We start from the raw sequence: 17,755 nt of genomic DNA on the forward strand, positions 1-17,755 counted from the left end.
GTTTTTTGTTGATAATACTTTTAGTTTTTGTGAGGTAAACCAAAATGATATTTTTACTTTGCATGCTATTTTGAATCTTTTTCAAGAAATTTTGGGGCAACAAATAAATTTTAAGAAGAGTGGTGTTTAATTTGTTCAGTTATTGTATAGATGATCAAATTAGGTTTATGATCTCTTGTAGTCTTGGAATTAGCCCCATTGAAGATGATGCTACCTTACAACTCCGTTGTTCTTTAGCAAAAACTAGTCTCAAGTGTGCGAAGGTCTTGTTAGAAGTATGGAGCAAAAACTTTGGGGTGGAAGATCCACTTATGTTTACTGGTCAAGTCATTGTTGAGTGTCATTCCCAATAACTCAAATTTTTGGAGAGGGGTTGACTTTGGGAGGAGAAATAGTCTTGTTGGATGTAATAGATTTTGTCATCCATGGGTGGTTTAGGATTTTGATTGCTTCCTGAACACATTAATTCTTTACTCATTAAGCTTGTTTGGAGATTAATTACACAACCAGATCATTTGTGGGCTAAGGTGTTGAAGGGGAAATATTTTTTCAATAATAATTTACTTTGAACATCTGCTATTAATGAAAGGGGATCTATAATTTGGAAGAGTATTAATAAGGTCTCCCTTATGTTAGGAATTTGATGTGTTTGAGGTTGGAACAGGTAGTAACATATCTATATGGAAGGATCCTTGGATACCATGAACGTGGGAACCTGAAAATGCAATGAAGAAATTGGATCATGTATCTCTTGCATCCGACATCACCATACAAAATTTAATCGGGAAGGGAAACAAGTTACCTTAAAACCGCAAACAAAGTTCCTCCTGATAATAGCTCTTCCATACCCGAGAAATGCTAGGAATAAACTTTTTCAACCCTTGAATAGGTCAAAACTCTGAAAAAAAGGATACACACACTCTCTCTTAGGGTTTCACAAAACCCTAATTCACAAGCTCACAAGGAGGTTTTCCAAAATCATGAGTCACCCTCCCTCTACTCTATATATAAAAATAGAATCCCACTTTTGTAGGTTGCCAATATTGTATGTAATTGAGATTCTAAATCCCTACTTGCATGTGTCCAATCTCTTAGTTTCATAATCAGTTCTTCCTGTTGAATTAAAAAGTTTCTCTGTGGTTCAGTTCTTGGGTAATAATAATCTAAAGGATATTCTAGTCCTGAAATAGTACATGAATCTTGCTGATCCCTAGTTCCATCTATAGTTGCACTATATCAAGAGGAACCCATGAGCAGAAATAGAAAATACAGAGCACAATAAGGATTTAGAGGTCTTTAAACATGTCATTCACTTGTCTTCAAATTCCTAGTGGTCCCCTTTCGACTTCAGCATCATTTTGACTGAGATTTTGGGACATTTATGTCTGAGTTGTGAAGTGAAATTTGTAAATCGGATATAACTTCTGGAGAAAGGTTTTCATATACCAAGTGTTGCAAGCCATTCCCACACAAACATTTCTTCTTTTTTATTGGGGAAGTATCTTATCGAATCCAAAATCTACCAAGCCAATACATCTGTTTGAAATTTTGAAGAAAGACCAGAGGGGAAGGAGATAGGAAGTAGCAAGCTGTTAGCACTTTTCACCCATTTTGCAGTAGAAGATGACCTATTCAGTTGGGTACTAAATACAGATCTCAAGACACTTGTTTGCAATTTTGCTACTACATAATTTATTTTTTCGCAGCGAAAGTTGACAGTACGGCTCTGTTTGTTTCCAAGTAAAAATTACTTAAAAAGTAAAATTTTCAGGTAGAATTTGAGGGAAAAGAAAAAGATTTTGCTTAATAATTTTCCTTTCAAATGCTTCCTACCTGGAAACAGATGGATCCTGAACAAGATAAATCATTTTTTCCCCTTCAATAGCAGAGGGATTGCAGGTATATAAAGTGAAAACAATAGGAAGTTAAGTCCCTTTAAGCCGTGAATGTAACGTAATACAAAGTGCATATATATAACTGAGTCTAAAGGTTTTACAGAAGGTAATGTGCTAACATCAAATGGCAGAGCCATCTCAAAGGGCTTGGAACAGACAGTGAGAGAAGGACTTCAGAGAATAGAGGTTTGGCTTGATCAAGCAGATCTGTGGCAATTGGAGGTGTTTCAGGAGTTGTGGGGAAATTACCCATTTAATCTCTTCTCATGACCTGAATTTAGATGTAATATTTACACTTAAAAGGATAGTTATTTGGTCTCTGTAGCTAGTAGATTAGCAACAAAGGCTAAGAAAGAGAACATTAGTATTAGACTATTAGTGTAGAAGATCAATGTACATACTTTTATTTTTGCTTATATTTCTTTTCCTTTGAATAAAAAAAAAAGAGAAATATATATAATGTATGCTGGTTTCAGAGATGACACTATGACAGCTAAAAAACAATAGCAATGCAAACAGGGAATATGCATGATCAACATCAATCACGGATTTTAAATATTTGTGTGCTAGGAAATCACTATTGAATGTGTCACAAAATATTAAAAGGTAGTCACATCAGCTCAAGTGTAGAATCAGCAATGGCATCATAAAGATTTTGTGCAAATCCAGAAAGAAATAGATAAACTCATTTAAATTTGATGGTCTAAGAGACTGGGACTCCCAATCAACCAGTTTCCAAAGATGAACCAATCATCTTGGCTTACTTGCAGATGAACCAATTCTCCAAATAGACTCTTTTTTGTCACAAAGATGATCCAAATATGCAGACCTTTTATCTCCTTGCATGGAACCCAGAAATGAATCATACAGTAACACTTGGCCAAGCTGTAAGGATTTTGGATTGTGTCCAGGTCTTGGGACCAAATCTTGTGCTCACTCTTCTTCTTATCTTCCAACCAGAATTCTCAAAGAAAAAACAAAGGTGCTTAAAGGCAACAATACCTACACAGTATGCAAGTTTAGAAACTTATGGGAGCTATGCCTAGACAAGAAAAAAACAGAGGGGGTGGGATGGTGGTGGAGGTGGGGGTTTGGGAAATTTGGTGGTGGTGGTGATGATGAGTTATAATCAGGAATAAATGCACCCGCAGTATAGGTAAAGAATGCCAAAACGCATATATGGATTCTGGTTCGCCTAACGAGGCTACTTCTGCAGTAACATGTCTAAAATCCAATGCCCACACCACCTAAACCTCCAAATTGAAGCAAAATGATTCTCTCCACATGATTTTAGCTATGAACCACCAGTAACAAAAACGAAGCACTTGGTTCCTAGAAGGCCCACCTAGGAAATGGTTTCTGCATAACCCAAATATATTTGCCATGTGGCAGATTAGATGGGTCCCAATTTTTTTGGGCAGGTAAACCCTAAGCTCCCCTGCTCACATATCAAATATCAGCCAAAACAGGATTTGTCAAGTGACAAAATAAAGCTTTTGAGAAATTAAAGACTTGAGGAATGCAGGAAAATGGTTAGAGTATATATACATTAGGATGCATACCAATACACATGAAGGTATTTGATTAAATTTCTATATGAAATTAACACATGGCTAATAAAAAAGTATCCTCTATCCAACATTTCCACATCATTTGTCCACATGGCACAACGATATTACGGCCACACAGCCATTCCCAAGGGGGGCGCTTAAAAGTTATTTCACCCAACTACTACTATATAAGAAATTTAATACTACACAAAAAGGTTGGAGGGGGAGGGGGGGAATCATTAAATTTTGATTTTTAACTTGGGAGGGGGAAAAAAATACAAAGCCATTGGTCATTTTCTTAGTGAAGAGATGAATTTTATATACGGATATATTCTGCTATATATTATAGCAAATGAATCTCAGCATTGACATCAAATAACATTGCAACTACTCTAGTAATATAGTTACAGAACATAGAAACAACAATGTGCAGGAGATACCACCAACACTTCACAGGTGGGTAATGGCAAGATTGTTGGGCACATCAACAACTAGCTACAGGCTGCATGTTTTCATGTATGGCCTTGTAGCAATGGAGACTGCAAAGTGGAAGATTTGACTTGGAATCCCGATACTTGTAAGTGTTACTACATGACGGCCCAGCACACTTCTCACGCGGAGGGGGGTAACTGAAAATCCACATCAATGACCAATCAAACCATCAGTGGACAACACAAGAAATTTGGTTTGGCATTCAAGGTCTCATAAATAAATTTTGGATTAGAAAGAGAATGGAACGGATCTGAACCTGCTTGGCTTGGTGTCAAATATGCTTGGTAGTCCTACATCTTTAGGGAATGTAACTATTGTCCCAGTAGGGCCTATGACCCATTTGACAGTGTTTGACGTCATTGCGTTGGCAGCCTTCTCCTGTATGAAACAAAATTGGTTCTCAAGTCAAACAACAGGAACAAAGAAGTTTGATCCTCAGTTGCTGAAAAAATGCTCATGTATTACTCAGTACCTGTGCCAATTCATCCCGCCGCCGCTTATTCTTGTCCTCCCGCTTCTTCCTATTGGAATCCTGGCCTAGAATCTTCCTGATTGCCTCAGCCTGAAAGAACCAAACAAGAAAATTAGATGATTCAATTATATTCTCAAACAACGACGAATAAATATAGAATATAAAATGATAGGCAGACCTCCGATTCTCTAGCAGCCTTTTCTACTTGCATTCTACGTCTTTGAGCAGCCTCAGCTTTCTTCAGTTGCTGCTCCACTTCAGAGAGCTTGTCCTTTTGCTCTATTATATCAAGGGAGAAAGAGGAGGGGGAGGGGGAGGGGGGGGGGGGACAAAAAAAATAAGGAACAGAAAAATTTAAAGGAAATCTAACAAAGATACTTACCAACTTCAGAATTGCAATAATATGAGAGAACAGTGCTCACTTCTTGGTGGGGCAGGAGGGAGCCCATTTGGAAACTCGATCAGACTTGCTCCAGTCCCGGAAGAAACATCTGTTCCAGACTGGAGGGCCCGTTGACGTGTTGTTAGAGAAATTTCCTTCTTGCTTTCCATCAACGTATCGACAGATTCTTTCCTCGGCTTCTTCCGCTTAGCTTCAGGCTCACCATCTGACGCTGGTTCGTCTTCTTCAAAATAATCTGTATCCTCAGACATCCTATTCGATCTTGATTTTTTCTTACCATCTTTTCCTGACCTTGATGAGCCATATTCTTCCATATCCTCATCATATTCACCGTCAACAATCCTACTCTTTGAAACCTTCAAAATTCTTCTCTGCTTCTTGCTTCCTTCATCATCATCATCTTCATATTCAGCACCATAACCTGGGGCAGACTTGGAAGTTTTGAGTCGCTCAAGGTAGTGGATCTCCTCATCATCACTACCGTCAAATGCATCATCCAAAACACGCCTCTTGGGAACCCTCTTGCTCTTACGAACTGGCTCAGATTTGCCTGTTTGCTTCCCAGAGTTTTCATACATTTTGCCTTTGGAAGAATCCTCCCTTTTCCCAAGACTAAAACCATCTCTGGAGAAATTTGTCCATGAGACTCCTTGCAATCCGCTTGCCTTCTCCGGAGGAGGGGAGTTATCATCGTCGGAATTGTCCTACAACCAAATATATGTTCAGATAAAGAAATCAAAAGGATTTCAAATATTTATTAGGGAAAAAGTTCTCTGCCAGGGAAGGGTACGCCAGCACCATCTCTCTATATCTCTCTCCTCCTAACATGAAATGACCTTACTGCCCTCCCATGTACAAAAATGGTGTGCTCCTCTATGCAACTTGCTTAGAGAACCTTCTCCCTATTTATTAATATCTTATAGACAAAATCACTATGACAACATTACAGGTATCAACACTGAATTTATTCCCCAAGCCCCCTCAACTCAAGATAAACACATTGTTCAAGACTCCTAATGATTCCATCTGGGCAAATCCACTTATCAAATACTTTGAACATCTGGATGGACAAGGAAAAATCCTCGACAGATCCCTTAAGTTGGTCACCCCTGACTTTATTGCATTTTCCCCGAGAACATAATAATTATTCTAATCATTACTACTGCATAATTTGAAAAGATATCATGTAAATACCGGAAGAATCAGCTTTTGCCTTGGCCGAGGGGCGTCTGAAGAACGAGAAGACTTAATAGAAGAAGACACACCACCAAAGGCAACATCTGATGTTGATTTTGCATGAATTGTACGTGTAACTCCACCTACCTTGAGTTTTACCTTTTTAAGCTTGCTTTCATTTCCTATTCCATCTGAACCTACTCCCCCTGAATTATGACTCTCCCCACTCTTTCCACTGCCAATATGACTATATGTCTTTCTTGACTGCAGTTCAGAGCTTTCCTTCACCTTGTTTGTGCTTTTCCAATTAGCAGGAGCAAGGACACCTTCACTGCACCGTTTGGAATCTAACCCACTTCGCCCATTATCATTACTACCTTTTGAACTGCCATTGCCATAAACTCTATCATATTTTCCAAATGTTCTTTCATCCTTCCTAATCTTTTTACGGGCCGTTTCATCATCAGCTCTACTACTAGATGGCATCCGTGTACACTGGTTTAGATTGAATTCTTTCTTCCGAGAACATTCATCATAACCAGTGTTCTCATCACTGGAAACTTTGCTAACATTGTCTGAGGGTGGTGTAGATGACAATAGTGAATGATCATGAGTATCTAGAAAAGGTTGTGAATCAGGCCGAGGACGCCGGAATGTGTTACTCCTCTTCTTCTTTACAGTGCTTCCAACACCATCAAAACTAGAGCCACCAAAGCTTTCCATGGGAGAAAAGAATGAACCTACGCCAAGCAAAAAAATTTCTTGCTCCTCCAAAAATGAGGAAGGAAACCCACGAAACTTTGTAGTCCAGAAAGTCTGAAAATGCTAGCGGAAAGTGAAGGAAAATGTTAATTAATATATTGAATTAAACCCCTCAGTGAAAAACAGAAGCAATATAAATGGCCAATATACTGCAATAACAGTAGGAAGGGAAGCAAATCGACCCAACATTCACAAAGATATCGAAGGTAAGATCTTGTCTCAAATTTAACATCACACAGTACTGGACAAAAGCCACAAACAAGAGAACAAAGCTTCAAGGACGATAGAAGATAAACAACAGAAAGGATCGATTATCACAAACTAGCACCAAATAACTCAGTCATTTGGGAGAAACAGGGCACTAACCCAACAAGCGTAGACGACATAAACAATGAACAGACATGAAAATCCAGAAGAAACGAAATACCACGAAAAGAGAAAATAGCCGGACAACCCAGAGATCCAGGGAAAACAGAAACCTAGGTTATGAACCTTAGCGATGGAGAAAGTTGGATGATAATGGAGTGCAAGGATGAGAAACTCAAGCTCCAATTGAACCCCCAAACAAATAAATACGCTTCAATCAATCCATCAACCAACGAAAGCACAGAAGAACCCAAGAAACAAAGATGAAATTGGATCACATCCACATCACACATCAAAATGAAAGCAGAAATCGGAAGGGAAAACAAATATTTACAGAAAAATAAAAGAAATAGAAACGCATCTCATCAATCCATGAAACAGAAAGAGCATCTAAATACATACACAACAGATATCAAACCAAACAGAATGAAATCGAAATACTCACATGAAATCAGCGGAATCTAAACACAGAGAGGGAGAGATGAAGAGATAAAAAGACAGAGGCTTTACCTTGTCACCCAATGGAGGCGATGATCAGGAAACCCTAAACGTCTCCGAAGCGACAAACCGAAATATCAAGGGACCCAAAAGAAAGACCAAAAAAGGGAGAGAGAAGACGTTACTTGGGATGGGTTGGGTCGAGAAAGGCGGGGGAGCTCTTGGGTATGGAAAAGGGTTAGGGTAAGAGAGATAAGTTTTAGCTCATGATGAGGAGAGAGGTAAAGTAGAAGCCTAATCTTCTCCATCTTTCTTATTCCACCACACCTGTGTTGTTTTTGTTGTAGTTGTTGTAGAAGTAGTAGTATAACCTTATTGTCTCCCATTTCGTTGTGGTCACCACCCCAGTAACACATCTCCATCTCTCTCTCTCTCTCTCTCTGTTCAACGTTTTCCTTTTATGTCTCTTCCATTATCACGCGGGAGGATTTGCTGCAGGTGTGTGCGCATGCTAAAACATCGCGCACCCCTGTATCCTTACAGACATACCCTTCCGACTTTCTACTTTCTACTTTCTACTACACAAATCATACAGGGTATCGCTGCCTGGAGCGCATAGGGTCAGGCCTAAGGGTATCAAGTATGGTTGGAAAACCAGTTTTTGAATGGTCAGCATCCGGTTCGAGTCTATCTGGTTATATTATGGGGCTTGTCATAATGGTGCCCTTAAAGCCATGAGAATATCAAGAACCTCAGAATCGAGCTGGATCATATTCAAGGTCTTCCATCTTCTCTGTTTTCTCACCACCGTGAGGTTGAGGTTCAAAATTTGCTTGATGTGGAGCTTCAAAAGGAGGAGGAAATGTGGTGGTAGACGTCAAGAAATACATGGTTGCAGTGTGGCAATGGGAACACCTTCTATTTCCATATTTTTAACTTTGTAGAGGCATCATCACAACAAGATTTTAAAGCTTAAATCCCCATCAAATCATTGGTCAACTCCTGATTCAGATGTTTCAAATATTTTATGTTTTCATTTTCAACATATTTATGCTTTTGATCCTGTTGATAATGAGGCTTTATCACAAGTTTTGAATTTTGTTACCCTTATAGTTACGGAGGATATTAATGACCCTTTATGTAAGCCCCCAACAATGGAGGAAGGATGCAAAGCCTTATTTGTTATGGGCCCCTTGAAATTCCACGGCCTAATGGATTTCCACCCATTGTCTTCCAGTGTTACTGGGATACTGTAAAGCACGATTTCTTTTCTTGTGTTGTAGAACTCTTTGTTACAGGTCACGTCCCTTTGGAGTTAAATAAAATCTTATATGTCTAATTCCAAAAGTTGCTCATCCTGAGGCAACATACCAGTTCAGGCCTATGAGCCTTTGCAATGTGATTTTCAAGATCATTACCAGGATGATCGTGAATCAATTGCACGGACTGTTGCATCGAATCATTGCACCATCTCAATCCACTTTCAATCCAAACCAATTGATTTATGATAATATCTTGGTAGCTCAGGAGATGTTCCATTATAAGAAGCAAAAGAAAGGAAAAAGCAAGTTTTTAGCCCTCAACCTAGATAGGTGAAAGGCTTACAACAAGTTGGAGTGGAGATATATTGAAGGGATGCTCTTGAAGATGGGCTTTTGCCAACATTGGGTTGATCTTGTCATGGCATGTATTTTATCTGTCTCACATAAGCTCCTAATCAATGGAGAAATCAAGGGCTCTGTTGCACTAATCTGTGGTATCTGTCAAGGAAATCCAATCTCCCCCGCCATCTTCATTTTATGCTTGCAAGCTCTATCTTCTATTATCTCTCAGCATCTTAGCAATCTCCATGGCATCAAAGCCCGCCATAGGGGGCCCCCAATCACACACTTATTCTTCACCAATGACTGCTTACTTTTTTTCACAAGTAAAGCTTCAGGAGGTCACTTCTCTTAATTAGTGCTTGGATTTATATTGCAAAGCCTCGGGACAGTATATAAATCTTCAAAAGTCATCCCTTACATTCGTCTCAATACTCAAGATAGATTCAAGCGTTGGCTTTCAAGAGTGTTAAAAATGTTATATGGTGATGGGCCTTCTAAATACCTTGGATTACCAACCAATTTTGGTATTTCTAAGAGGGTTGTGTTCCAAGAGGTGAAGTAGAAGACTCATGGGAAATTGCAAGGCTCGAAAAAGATTTTTTCATCCCATGCTGGCAAAGAAGTTTTATTGAAGGCTGTTATCTCTCTAATAACAAGTTCTGTAGGGACACAAATTAAATTGTCAGCATCTCATCATAACTCAACCAACAAGGCGACATCAAACTTCTATTGGGTGGATTCTAATAAGGACTCCAAGATCCATTGGATTTGTCATTCAAAGGCAAAGGGGGGTTGGGTTTTAAAGATTCAAAAATCCAGAATCAAGCCTTATTGGCAAAAGCGGCCTGGAGGCATTAGCCATCCCCAGACACCCTTTGGGGTCGGCTAATGAAGTCAATCTAGATCCCAAACTCAGATTTCCTTAGGGTGAGGTTGGGTAGCAAATATTTATGGGGTTGACGGAGTCTATTAGGAGGAAGGAAAACTCTCCTTAAAGGTTTACTTTGGCAGGTTAGAAGAGGGAAAAAGGTTAACATTTGACAAGACAATTGGGTAGCATCTCTCCCCACATACAAGATTCAACAACCAAAACCATTTGGTTGTCATTTGAAAATGGTCGCTAAGCTTATCGATCCCATCTTTAGATGTTGGAGGACAGATCTGTTAACATCAGTATGTTTTACCGAATATGAGGGAGGCTATTTAAAGATAAATTTGAACCTTTATCAAAGGGATGATAAGTAGGTTTGGGGTCCATCTAAGGATGGCTTCTTTTCAGTCAAGACGGCGTAAAAGTTGCTTTCAAATGAGGTACAAGTTGTTGTTGCTACAAGTGCTTCCTCTTCGCACTTACACTAATGGGATCAAGTTCCAAACGCAACCTGAAAACGCATATGGGCCATGAAAACTTTCCTAAAAATTAAAAGTTTCATTTGGAAAGTGTGCGTTCAAGGGATTGTATCAAGGAGGGCCTCCATTCTTGACGAGTTCCAATCAATCCTTCATGCCACAGGTGTGGCATGGAGAAGGAATAAGCAAATCATATATCGTTGGGTTGTTCCTTCACATGTTCGGTGTGGTTTGGCAGTAGTCTTTCATACTCACCTCCTTCAGGTCAGATCTCGTTGTTCTATGAATGGTTAGAAAGTTGGGACGCTTTGTTTCAAACTGATAAGTGTCTAGCTCGTGAATCTCTTTCGAAAGCATCCTTCCTTTGTTGGTATCTTTGGCGTGCTAGGAATGATTTGGCTTTCAATCTCAAGACATAGAGTCCTCAAGAGGTGATATCGGTTGTGGAGAAGGCCTACATTGAATACATTTGAGTAAATACAAGGATCCATCAACAGAATACATTAGTAGTGGGCCTATGTATGCATCAAATGCGAGGTGGATGACCCCAATACTAGGCTTCATCAAAGTTAATTGTGATGCATCACTCCCTCAAGGGAATTGGGGAGGTGGTTTGGGCTTCATTTTCAGAGATCATTTGGGAGGACATGTTAAGGCCATCTTGGCTCCTCTCACTGTCTAAGCTCAGCAGCTGAAGGAGAGGTGCTAGCCATCCGATCTGCTCTATCTTAGGCATTGGCTTTAGGCTTTCTACATCTTCAAATAGAGTCTGATTGCAAGGAGGTTATTGCTTTACTTCCAGACTATGATCGAATACCACCCCTAGAGATAGTCGCAGTGGTGAATGACATTAGGCTTTAGTGTGATTCATTTTCTTGTATTCCAAGGGCTCTGAATAGTATTGCGCTGTTGCGGATGCCCTGGCAAGGAAGGCATTTTCTAACATGTGTCTGACAGATTGGCCACATTCCATTATACAGCATCTATTCTAGAGAATCCACTCCTTTAATCTACGGCCTTACTCCAATAGGGGGGGCTTAGTCACCCGCCTGATGTTCCATACCAGAACGCTATCCATTAATTGGAGAGCTTTGCTCTGCCTCATCTGTGGTCCTAACTTTGGACTAGGCCGGAGAGTCTTCTTCGAATTCGTCACCCAAGCTTGAGGATCAGGCAACTCAAACAAGAAAAGGAGGCCATCGATGCTATGATATCCAGCATCAAGGCCGAAATCCAGGTGTTTGGGAGAGTGAAGTTGCACGATTGTTGATAGACAACAAGCTTCTTTGGAAGAGGCTTCGAGCTCGAGACCCGAGTACCGTTAGCGAGGATTCTGACTTCTTTGGGAGACTATTGCCTTTTGGCATGCATTTGCTTGTCCTGCCATGACGTAGAGAGAGTACCGATGATGTAAGAAAAATAGCTTGGTTAATAAGGCTTTGTGAGTCCGAGGCTAATGGTTGTACACATGCTTATCACCATCAGTAAATCTATTCTTTACACACACAAAAAAAAAAAAAAAAAAGTAAATTACTCAGACCTTCCCTAACCTTTCTGATAATTCAGGGAACCTCCACAATTACTTAGACCACCCCTACTTTTCAAACTTGGCTTCACATAGTCCTAGTCCATTAGTATTTTAACGCTAGTTAACAGGTAAATTTGGAAAACCTAAGAAACCTGACAATTGTACCTATTCTGTAGTTTTCATGGACTGTACTGATGAAATCCAACTTAGGAAAGAGTAGTAGAACTATGAAATTAAGGTCATTAATGAATCACAAAGCCATACCAGATTTAATTCCTCTTTGTTTGCCATAGGAACCTCTTTTCTTCTTCTTTCATTTCAATTAATCATTTAAAATTTCTTAATGGACGAAGTTGTTCTGTAAGAGATACAATACATATGCGTTTTACAAATAAGAGAAGGAATTCCAACAAAATCCAAGACAATCCCATGAAAATGGATTCAGATTACTTGAAGATTGTCTCTCAACCTCTGATCAATTTCTCTCTCTCTCTCTACTACTTGACCAAGGAAGCAATGGCAAGGCAATTGCTAGCCAGGCTCACCAAGGTTCCATCTTCTTTGGTCATGGGACCTTGAACCTCTGTACCACCGCTTGGACTATCGATTGGACCGTCGCCTGGACCGTCGCCACCCGGAGAGAAATAATCATCACAATCACTGAAATCAGTCAAAGCCGAACTGAGCATGCTATTGACAGTGCCAAGATCAACAGTTTTCAAGGCATCCTCCGCCGTTTTTAGATTGTCCAAGGCGTCGTCGTAACTGGCCTTGCAATCCTTTAAGGAAGAAGCAGTTTTGGGGTCGGTCTTCGGGTCTAGGGCTTTCTTCAGGGCTGTCACGGAGGCAGCAATGGCATGGTCTCTGCAGGCTTGCATTTCCAATTTGAGGATTGAGATCACATCGACTTGGCCATGGAGGTAGGGTATCAAGGAGGAGACGCAGAGATCTGGGTAATCAGTGGAATGGCAGATACGATTGATGGCTGGATCTATTATGAGGTTGTTCACTAAATTTGTAATGGGTCTCCTAGGGTTTAATAATGAAGTTGCGGGAGGGGGGGTTACGACTGGTGGAGGAAGGGGGGTTACCGTGGGCGGCGCCACCTCCTTTGCAGATGGTGATGGTGAGGAAGCCGGCGGCAGGGAGGAGGAGGAGACGGGATTGCTGATGTATTTATGATCGTTATTAGAGTTGATGGTGAGGTTGCGAGGTACGCATAGGGCTTCAGAAGAGTAGAAGAAGAAGAAGAAGAAGAGGGAAGAGAGAGAGACAATGAGAACTAGACGGTGATGGTCAGGTCCCATTGTCTTTGCCTATGGACTGACTTATAGAGGAGAGAGGGGAAAGAGAGAAAAAGAGGAAATCATTAACTATACAGGACAAGGCACAGAGCTTAAAAGGATTTTGGAGAGAGGGAAAAGAAGAAGAAGAGGGAGGTTTTAGGCGTTTCAGTGGGAAAGATTTGGTTGGTTATCCATACAATCAGGAAGAAATAACGGTTTCATCGTTATATTTGGGTATTAACCGTTTTGGCTTTTGTTTCTTGAGAGTCCAAAATCAATTAACTAAATCAGGATTGATGATATAAACCAGCATGGTTTGAGGAATAGATACTGGTATCGGATCGGTTTATTCCTGGCCGATCCTATATCGGTAGATTAATACGAACAAGGGTAAAATGTAAAAAATAAAATTTTTGAAGAAAACAAGGGTAAACCTAATCGATCTACACTGATATGGACCAATCGGTTATGATCAATACCAATACATATTTTCAGCATGGAAGTAAATACCAGTATCAGTTCGTCTATATAGGGATATACTTGCATGTGGAACGATTCTTATTAGGGGCAAATCTATTCCAAAAATAATTTTCTTCATTCAATTTGAGAGCAAAATCGTTTGATATGGGCATATGGCTTGATATGGCCCAATACGTAGGTATTGGGAACAATATCGGTCGAGACCGATATGGATCCCGATACTGATATTAATAACCATAATTGTTGGTAACCATCTATATATAGCAAAAGTCCACATTCTTACCTAAAATCTAAGGTTCATAGCCTTTTCATTGATATTATATCAGTCTAGTATATGTATTGTTCACGGTTGATATTAACATATCCCCTCAATGTAAAAAAATCCTCTGCAGTGCACCGCCAGATTAGTGCACTGCAGTGTGGCCTCGCAAACTCGACAATTGAATGCAGAGACATTCAATGGTGCAAGCTCAATTGAGTATATATACTATGCATGACTAATACTAATATGTGTCCCTCAATGGAAAAAAAAAAAAATTCCTTTGCAATGCACCAATCTGGCGATGCACTGCGGTGCAGCCTTGTGAGCTCGACACGTGGATACGACAACATCCAACGGTGCCAAGCTCGAGAGGAAAAAAAATGCAATCGAGCTCGTACCGTTGGATGTCACCACATCCACGTTTCGAGCTCGCAAGTCCGCACCGCTAGATTGGCGCACTACAGAGGATTTTCATATCATCCGTCAATATGGGACAAATTATTAGAACGGTAGGTCTTAAGGTCCTAGCCATTATCCTAGCCATTAAAATGATATACATTTTAAACTGGAATAGAATCAAATCAAACCAAAACAACCGATTATGACAGATTATTAGGACTTAGGTTTGGAGGGTTTGGTTTTTCACTCACTATTCACTCTCTTGGGTCAAGTATACTCATGTTATAATGGGCAATTTGAGTCGATGAGCCTTGTATTTCATAAATTTGTGTCCAATTTTATTATAGATTGAGAATGGGCCAATTATATGGGGCAAAAGATAATTTATTATGCTTAATTAATCATTCTTACGTTTTTGGGACCTATTAATGGCCATTTATAGGGACTGGTTAAGAACTAGGACAGACTGACCAATTAATAATTGGTTCTGGTTCGTCATCCATGTGAGGTGTGAGAATCCATTGGTTCGAGGTCTAGATTGTCAAGTGCTTAGGCTCATGGTATTAAGTATCAATATCTGTTTAGGGTTTTAGGGTTAAGGGTTCCATGGATCCCCTCCTGATAAGATGCATTTAGGAGCTTCCACAAGGGGATTATTGACTAATCCTCTGGAATTTTGGCCCGCCAAAGCTATGCTAGATCAAACATTCAGATTCAAGCTCATAAACAAGGGTTCATTAAAAAAAAAAAACCTAGGGTTCACGGTGCATCCCTAATCCATTTAAGACTGTATTTGATATACATTCTCAAAATAGATTTTGGATCTAGAACGCATTCTGAAGCAAGAAAATCCGTTACTACAGGGTTTAAGAAGAGCTAATGTACGCAGCCTTACCCCTGCTTCACAGAAGAAGCTGTTTCCAAATTTTGAACTAACGCAACTTAACCGCTGCACCAAGGCTCACCCACTCAACCAACAAAGAATAATCCACATGAATTAATTAAGAAAACTCCTTTCAACCAACATTTTATATGAGTCATCAGCAGTAGATAGAAAGGAGGATCACCTTAACATAATAAAAAAAAGATTGAAGATGGGATAATATACTATCGAGAAGCAATTTTCTGTCCGAGTGTGGCCTACGCCAGCAACCCATGTGTTATCTCTCCTCCTCAAAACAAGGGGGCAGAGGTGTCTTTTCAAATGAGGAGAGAGATAGACTCATGAAAATACTGACATAGGCCATTTTCTGGCCGGGAGTGTGGCTTCCCAGCACCCCATGTGTCTATCTTTCTTCCTCAAAACAAAGGGCAAGGTGCCTTTTCAAATGGAGAGGAGAAAAATAGACTCATGGGAATGCTGACATAGGCCACACACTCGGGCAGAAAACTTTCTCCCTATATTAACAAAGATAGGCTCCAGGGATTAAAAACAAAGAGCAATGGAAGGATCTTCATATATAAGAAAACATCTATAAACAGTCGGAAATATTTAAGACAATTCCATGTTTAATCCATATGAATTAGGAAATCTACCATGAAAATAAGATCAAGTTTCACCAAAGTCTATAACACAAATCTGATTTTTGCAAGATAAAGAGGCATTAGTCTTCATGATCTGTGTTCTTCACAACAGTAACAGGACAAGCAGCAGTGTTCACCACATGGTTACTAACACTTCCCAACAGAATCCTGCATAATCAAACAAATTGAAACCAAAATCTGCAGATCCTCACCCAAAAATCAATAAAATAAAAAAAAAGCATCATAAGATCCAGATTTATACCTCGAGATCTTGCCAAGCCCTCTGCTTCCTATAACGAGGCAGCTGAGAGGAATGTTTTCAATGGCTTCGCATATCTTCTCACGAGGATCTCCCCAGAAAACCTTTGTAACCACTACAATCTGATCATCACATAAATCAGATTATTAAAAACAATAGCTTCCTTCAGTGCTCTGACCCAGAATTTAATTTCAACCCTCAAAAGGACAAAAAAAAAAAAATTAAAAATAAAAGAAAAAGCAAGTTACCTCTTTCTGCCTAGCCACAGTGTTGAGTATATCCAAGATCTCTGCGTCGGTCTTCACTCCATATTTCTTCATTACCGCAGGATTCGAGAATTCAGTCAGTGGGATCAAGGCTGTTGAAATCAAACAAATGATAGAAACAACTGATTCATCAAGCTTATATACAAAATCTGAAATTCGTTGTTATTGTATTTAACTACTACGATCAATTAAAATCTCATCTCGGAAACCCTAGAACGCGATTCATGAATTAAGCAACAAGAATTAACGATGAAAGAAACATAAAATATGTGTCGATCAAATAGAGGAAAAAGATGAACATACGCGAACCACTGGCTTCCCAGAGCTGTATCTCAGTCCCCTCGTAATATCCTCCGGGCTGGACATTAACGAGGATAAGGTAATCTCCGTCACGGACAATGTTCTCCACCGCCCATCTTAGTGCTTGCTTGCTGCATGGAGAGAAATCTATGGCCACTCCCACCCTTCTCTCTCCCTCCATCTCTCTCTCTCTCTCTCTCTCTCTCTTCTTCTTCTTCTTCTTTTTTTTCTCTTGCTTTCTGTGTGGAGTGGAATAATGAGGTGAAAGGACACAGAACCAGAGAAGGATATTTAATAGAAAAGAAGGAAAAGCGAAGCGCATCAGACGACAAACCAAATGTTAAAGACAAAAAAGACGACACCGCCATTAAAATAATAACTGCGAACCCGACGGAAGCATTAGATTCTTTCTTTATTGAGCGAAATTCTTTATTAGCAAATGGCTCTGGGCCCTACATATAAAAATATCCAACATGGCTAGGTGTCAAAGTTCAGTCTGAATAAACCGGTTCAGCCTAGACTAAAGACCCAAAATTTGATCGGTTTGATTTTGGGTTTAGTGGAATTGGTAAAAATCGAAATCAAATCGAATCGATTGAATAATCCAACTGAAATTGAAACTCGACTACATGGATCCTTTCAAAACAAAGTGGGAAAAATAGAGATTCACACAAAGGGAAAGGAAAGTAAGAGGAATGAAAAATAAAAAACAAAGAAATAAGATAAGAAAAATGAGAAACGAAAATTGAAAGAAGAAAGAGGATAAACCGAGGAAAATAGGACAATCTCAACTACATGGTGTCGACAACGTGGATCCTTGTCCACCAATAGACTCTATATGAGATCATACTTAGCACAAGACCTAGACTATGCATCTCATTTTTCATAACTTCACCTATGGTCATTTTAAGCTAAACCCTAGCTCTTTTAGGTCCTTTGATAG

General features: G+C 39.7%; 3 protein-coding genes across 6 annotated transcripts; all 3 read right to left on the reverse strand.

The window, feature by feature from the left end:
• Window positions 1-3,743: 3,743 nt before the first annotated feature.
• On the reverse strand, window positions 3,744-7,744 carry LOC122671855 (nucleolin 1-like). Of its 4 annotated transcripts, none has more exons than XM_043869307.1 (7): window positions 7,627-7,744; window positions 6,007-6,813; window positions 4,832-5,516; window positions 4,588-4,688; window positions 4,410-4,499; window positions 4,194-4,315; window positions 3,744-4,074 (listed from the first exon to the last, which is right to left on the reverse strand). In XM_043869307.1, exons 2-7 carry the CDS (start codon window positions 6,709-6,711, stop codon window positions 3,930-3,932), a joined length of 1,848 nt encoding a protein of 615 aa, XP_043725242.1. In that variant the 5' UTR covers window positions 6,712-6,813; window positions 7,627-7,744; the 3' UTR covers window positions 3,744-3,929. The 4 variants fall into 4 exon arrangements, with proteins under 4 accessions (XP_043725242.1, XP_043725244.1, XP_043725245.1 ...); XM_043869309.1 differs by having other exon boundaries at window positions 6,007-6,804; window positions 7,627-7,726; XM_043869310.1 differs by having other exon boundaries at window positions 6,007-6,728; window positions 7,627-7,702.
• Window positions 7,745-12,533: 4,789 nt separating this feature from the next.
• Window positions 12,534-12,914, reverse strand: LOC122672546. The gene has a single exon (XM_043870008.1). It carries the CDS (start codon window positions 12,912-12,914, stop codon window positions 12,534-12,536), a length of 381 nt encoding a protein of 126 aa, XP_043725943.1.
• Window positions 12,915-15,898: 2,984 nt separating this feature from the next.
• Window positions 15,899-17,048, reverse strand: LOC122671314 (universal stress protein PHOS32-like). The gene is made up of 5 exons (XM_043868456.1): window positions 17,029-17,048; window positions 16,816-16,995; window positions 16,495-16,604; window positions 16,250-16,368; window positions 15,899-16,155 (listed from the first exon to the last, which is right to left on the reverse strand). Exons 2-5 carry the CDS (start codon window positions 16,991-16,993, stop codon window positions 16,068-16,070), a joined length of 495 nt encoding a protein of 164 aa, XP_043724391.1. The 5' UTR covers window positions 16,994-16,995; window positions 17,029-17,048; the 3' UTR covers window positions 15,899-16,067.
• Between the last annotated feature and the right edge of the window lie 707 nt (window positions 17,049-17,755).

Source organism: Telopea speciosissima, chromosome 8 (genome assembly GCF_018873765.1).
Source record: "Telopea speciosissima isolate NSW1024214 ecotype Mountain lineage chromosome 8, Tspe_v1, whole genome shotgun sequence".
NCBI classification, from domain to species: domain Eukaryota; kingdom Viridiplantae; phylum Streptophyta; class Magnoliopsida; order Proteales; family Proteaceae; genus Telopea; species Telopea speciosissima.

Excerpts from the sequence above, each read along its gene's own strand:
- LOC122671314 (XM_043868456.1), bottom strand. The coding sequence starts at position 16,993 with ATGGAGGGAGAGAGAAGGGTGGGAGTGGCCATAGATTTCTCTCCATGC. Across the intron at positions 16,369-16,494 it reads CTGTGGCTAGGCAGAAAGAG|ATTGTAGTGGTTACAAAGGT; the intron begins GTAACTTGCTTT and ends TGTGATGATCAG. Across the intron at positions 16,156-16,249 it reads GGGCTTGGCAAGATCTCGAG|GATTCTGTTGGGAAGTGTTA; the intron begins GTATAAATCTGG and ends TTGATTATGCAG.
- LOC122671855 (XM_043869307.1), bottom strand. The coding sequence starts at position 6,711 with ATGGAAAGCTTTGGTGGCTCTAGTTTTGATGGTGTTGGAAGCACTGTA. Across the intron at positions 4,500-4,587 it reads AGGCTGCTAGAGAATCGGAG|GCTGAGGCAATCAGGAAGAT; the intron begins GTCTGCCTATCA and ends TGGTTCTTTCAG. Across the intron at positions 4,316-4,409 it reads GGCGGGATGAATTGGCACAG|GAGAAGGCTGCCAACGCAAT; the intron begins GTACTGAGTAAT and ends TGTTTCATACAG.
- LOC122672546 (XM_043870008.1), bottom strand. The coding sequence starts at position 12,914 with ATGCAAGCCTGCAGAGACCATGCCATTGCTGCCTCCGTGACAGCCCTG.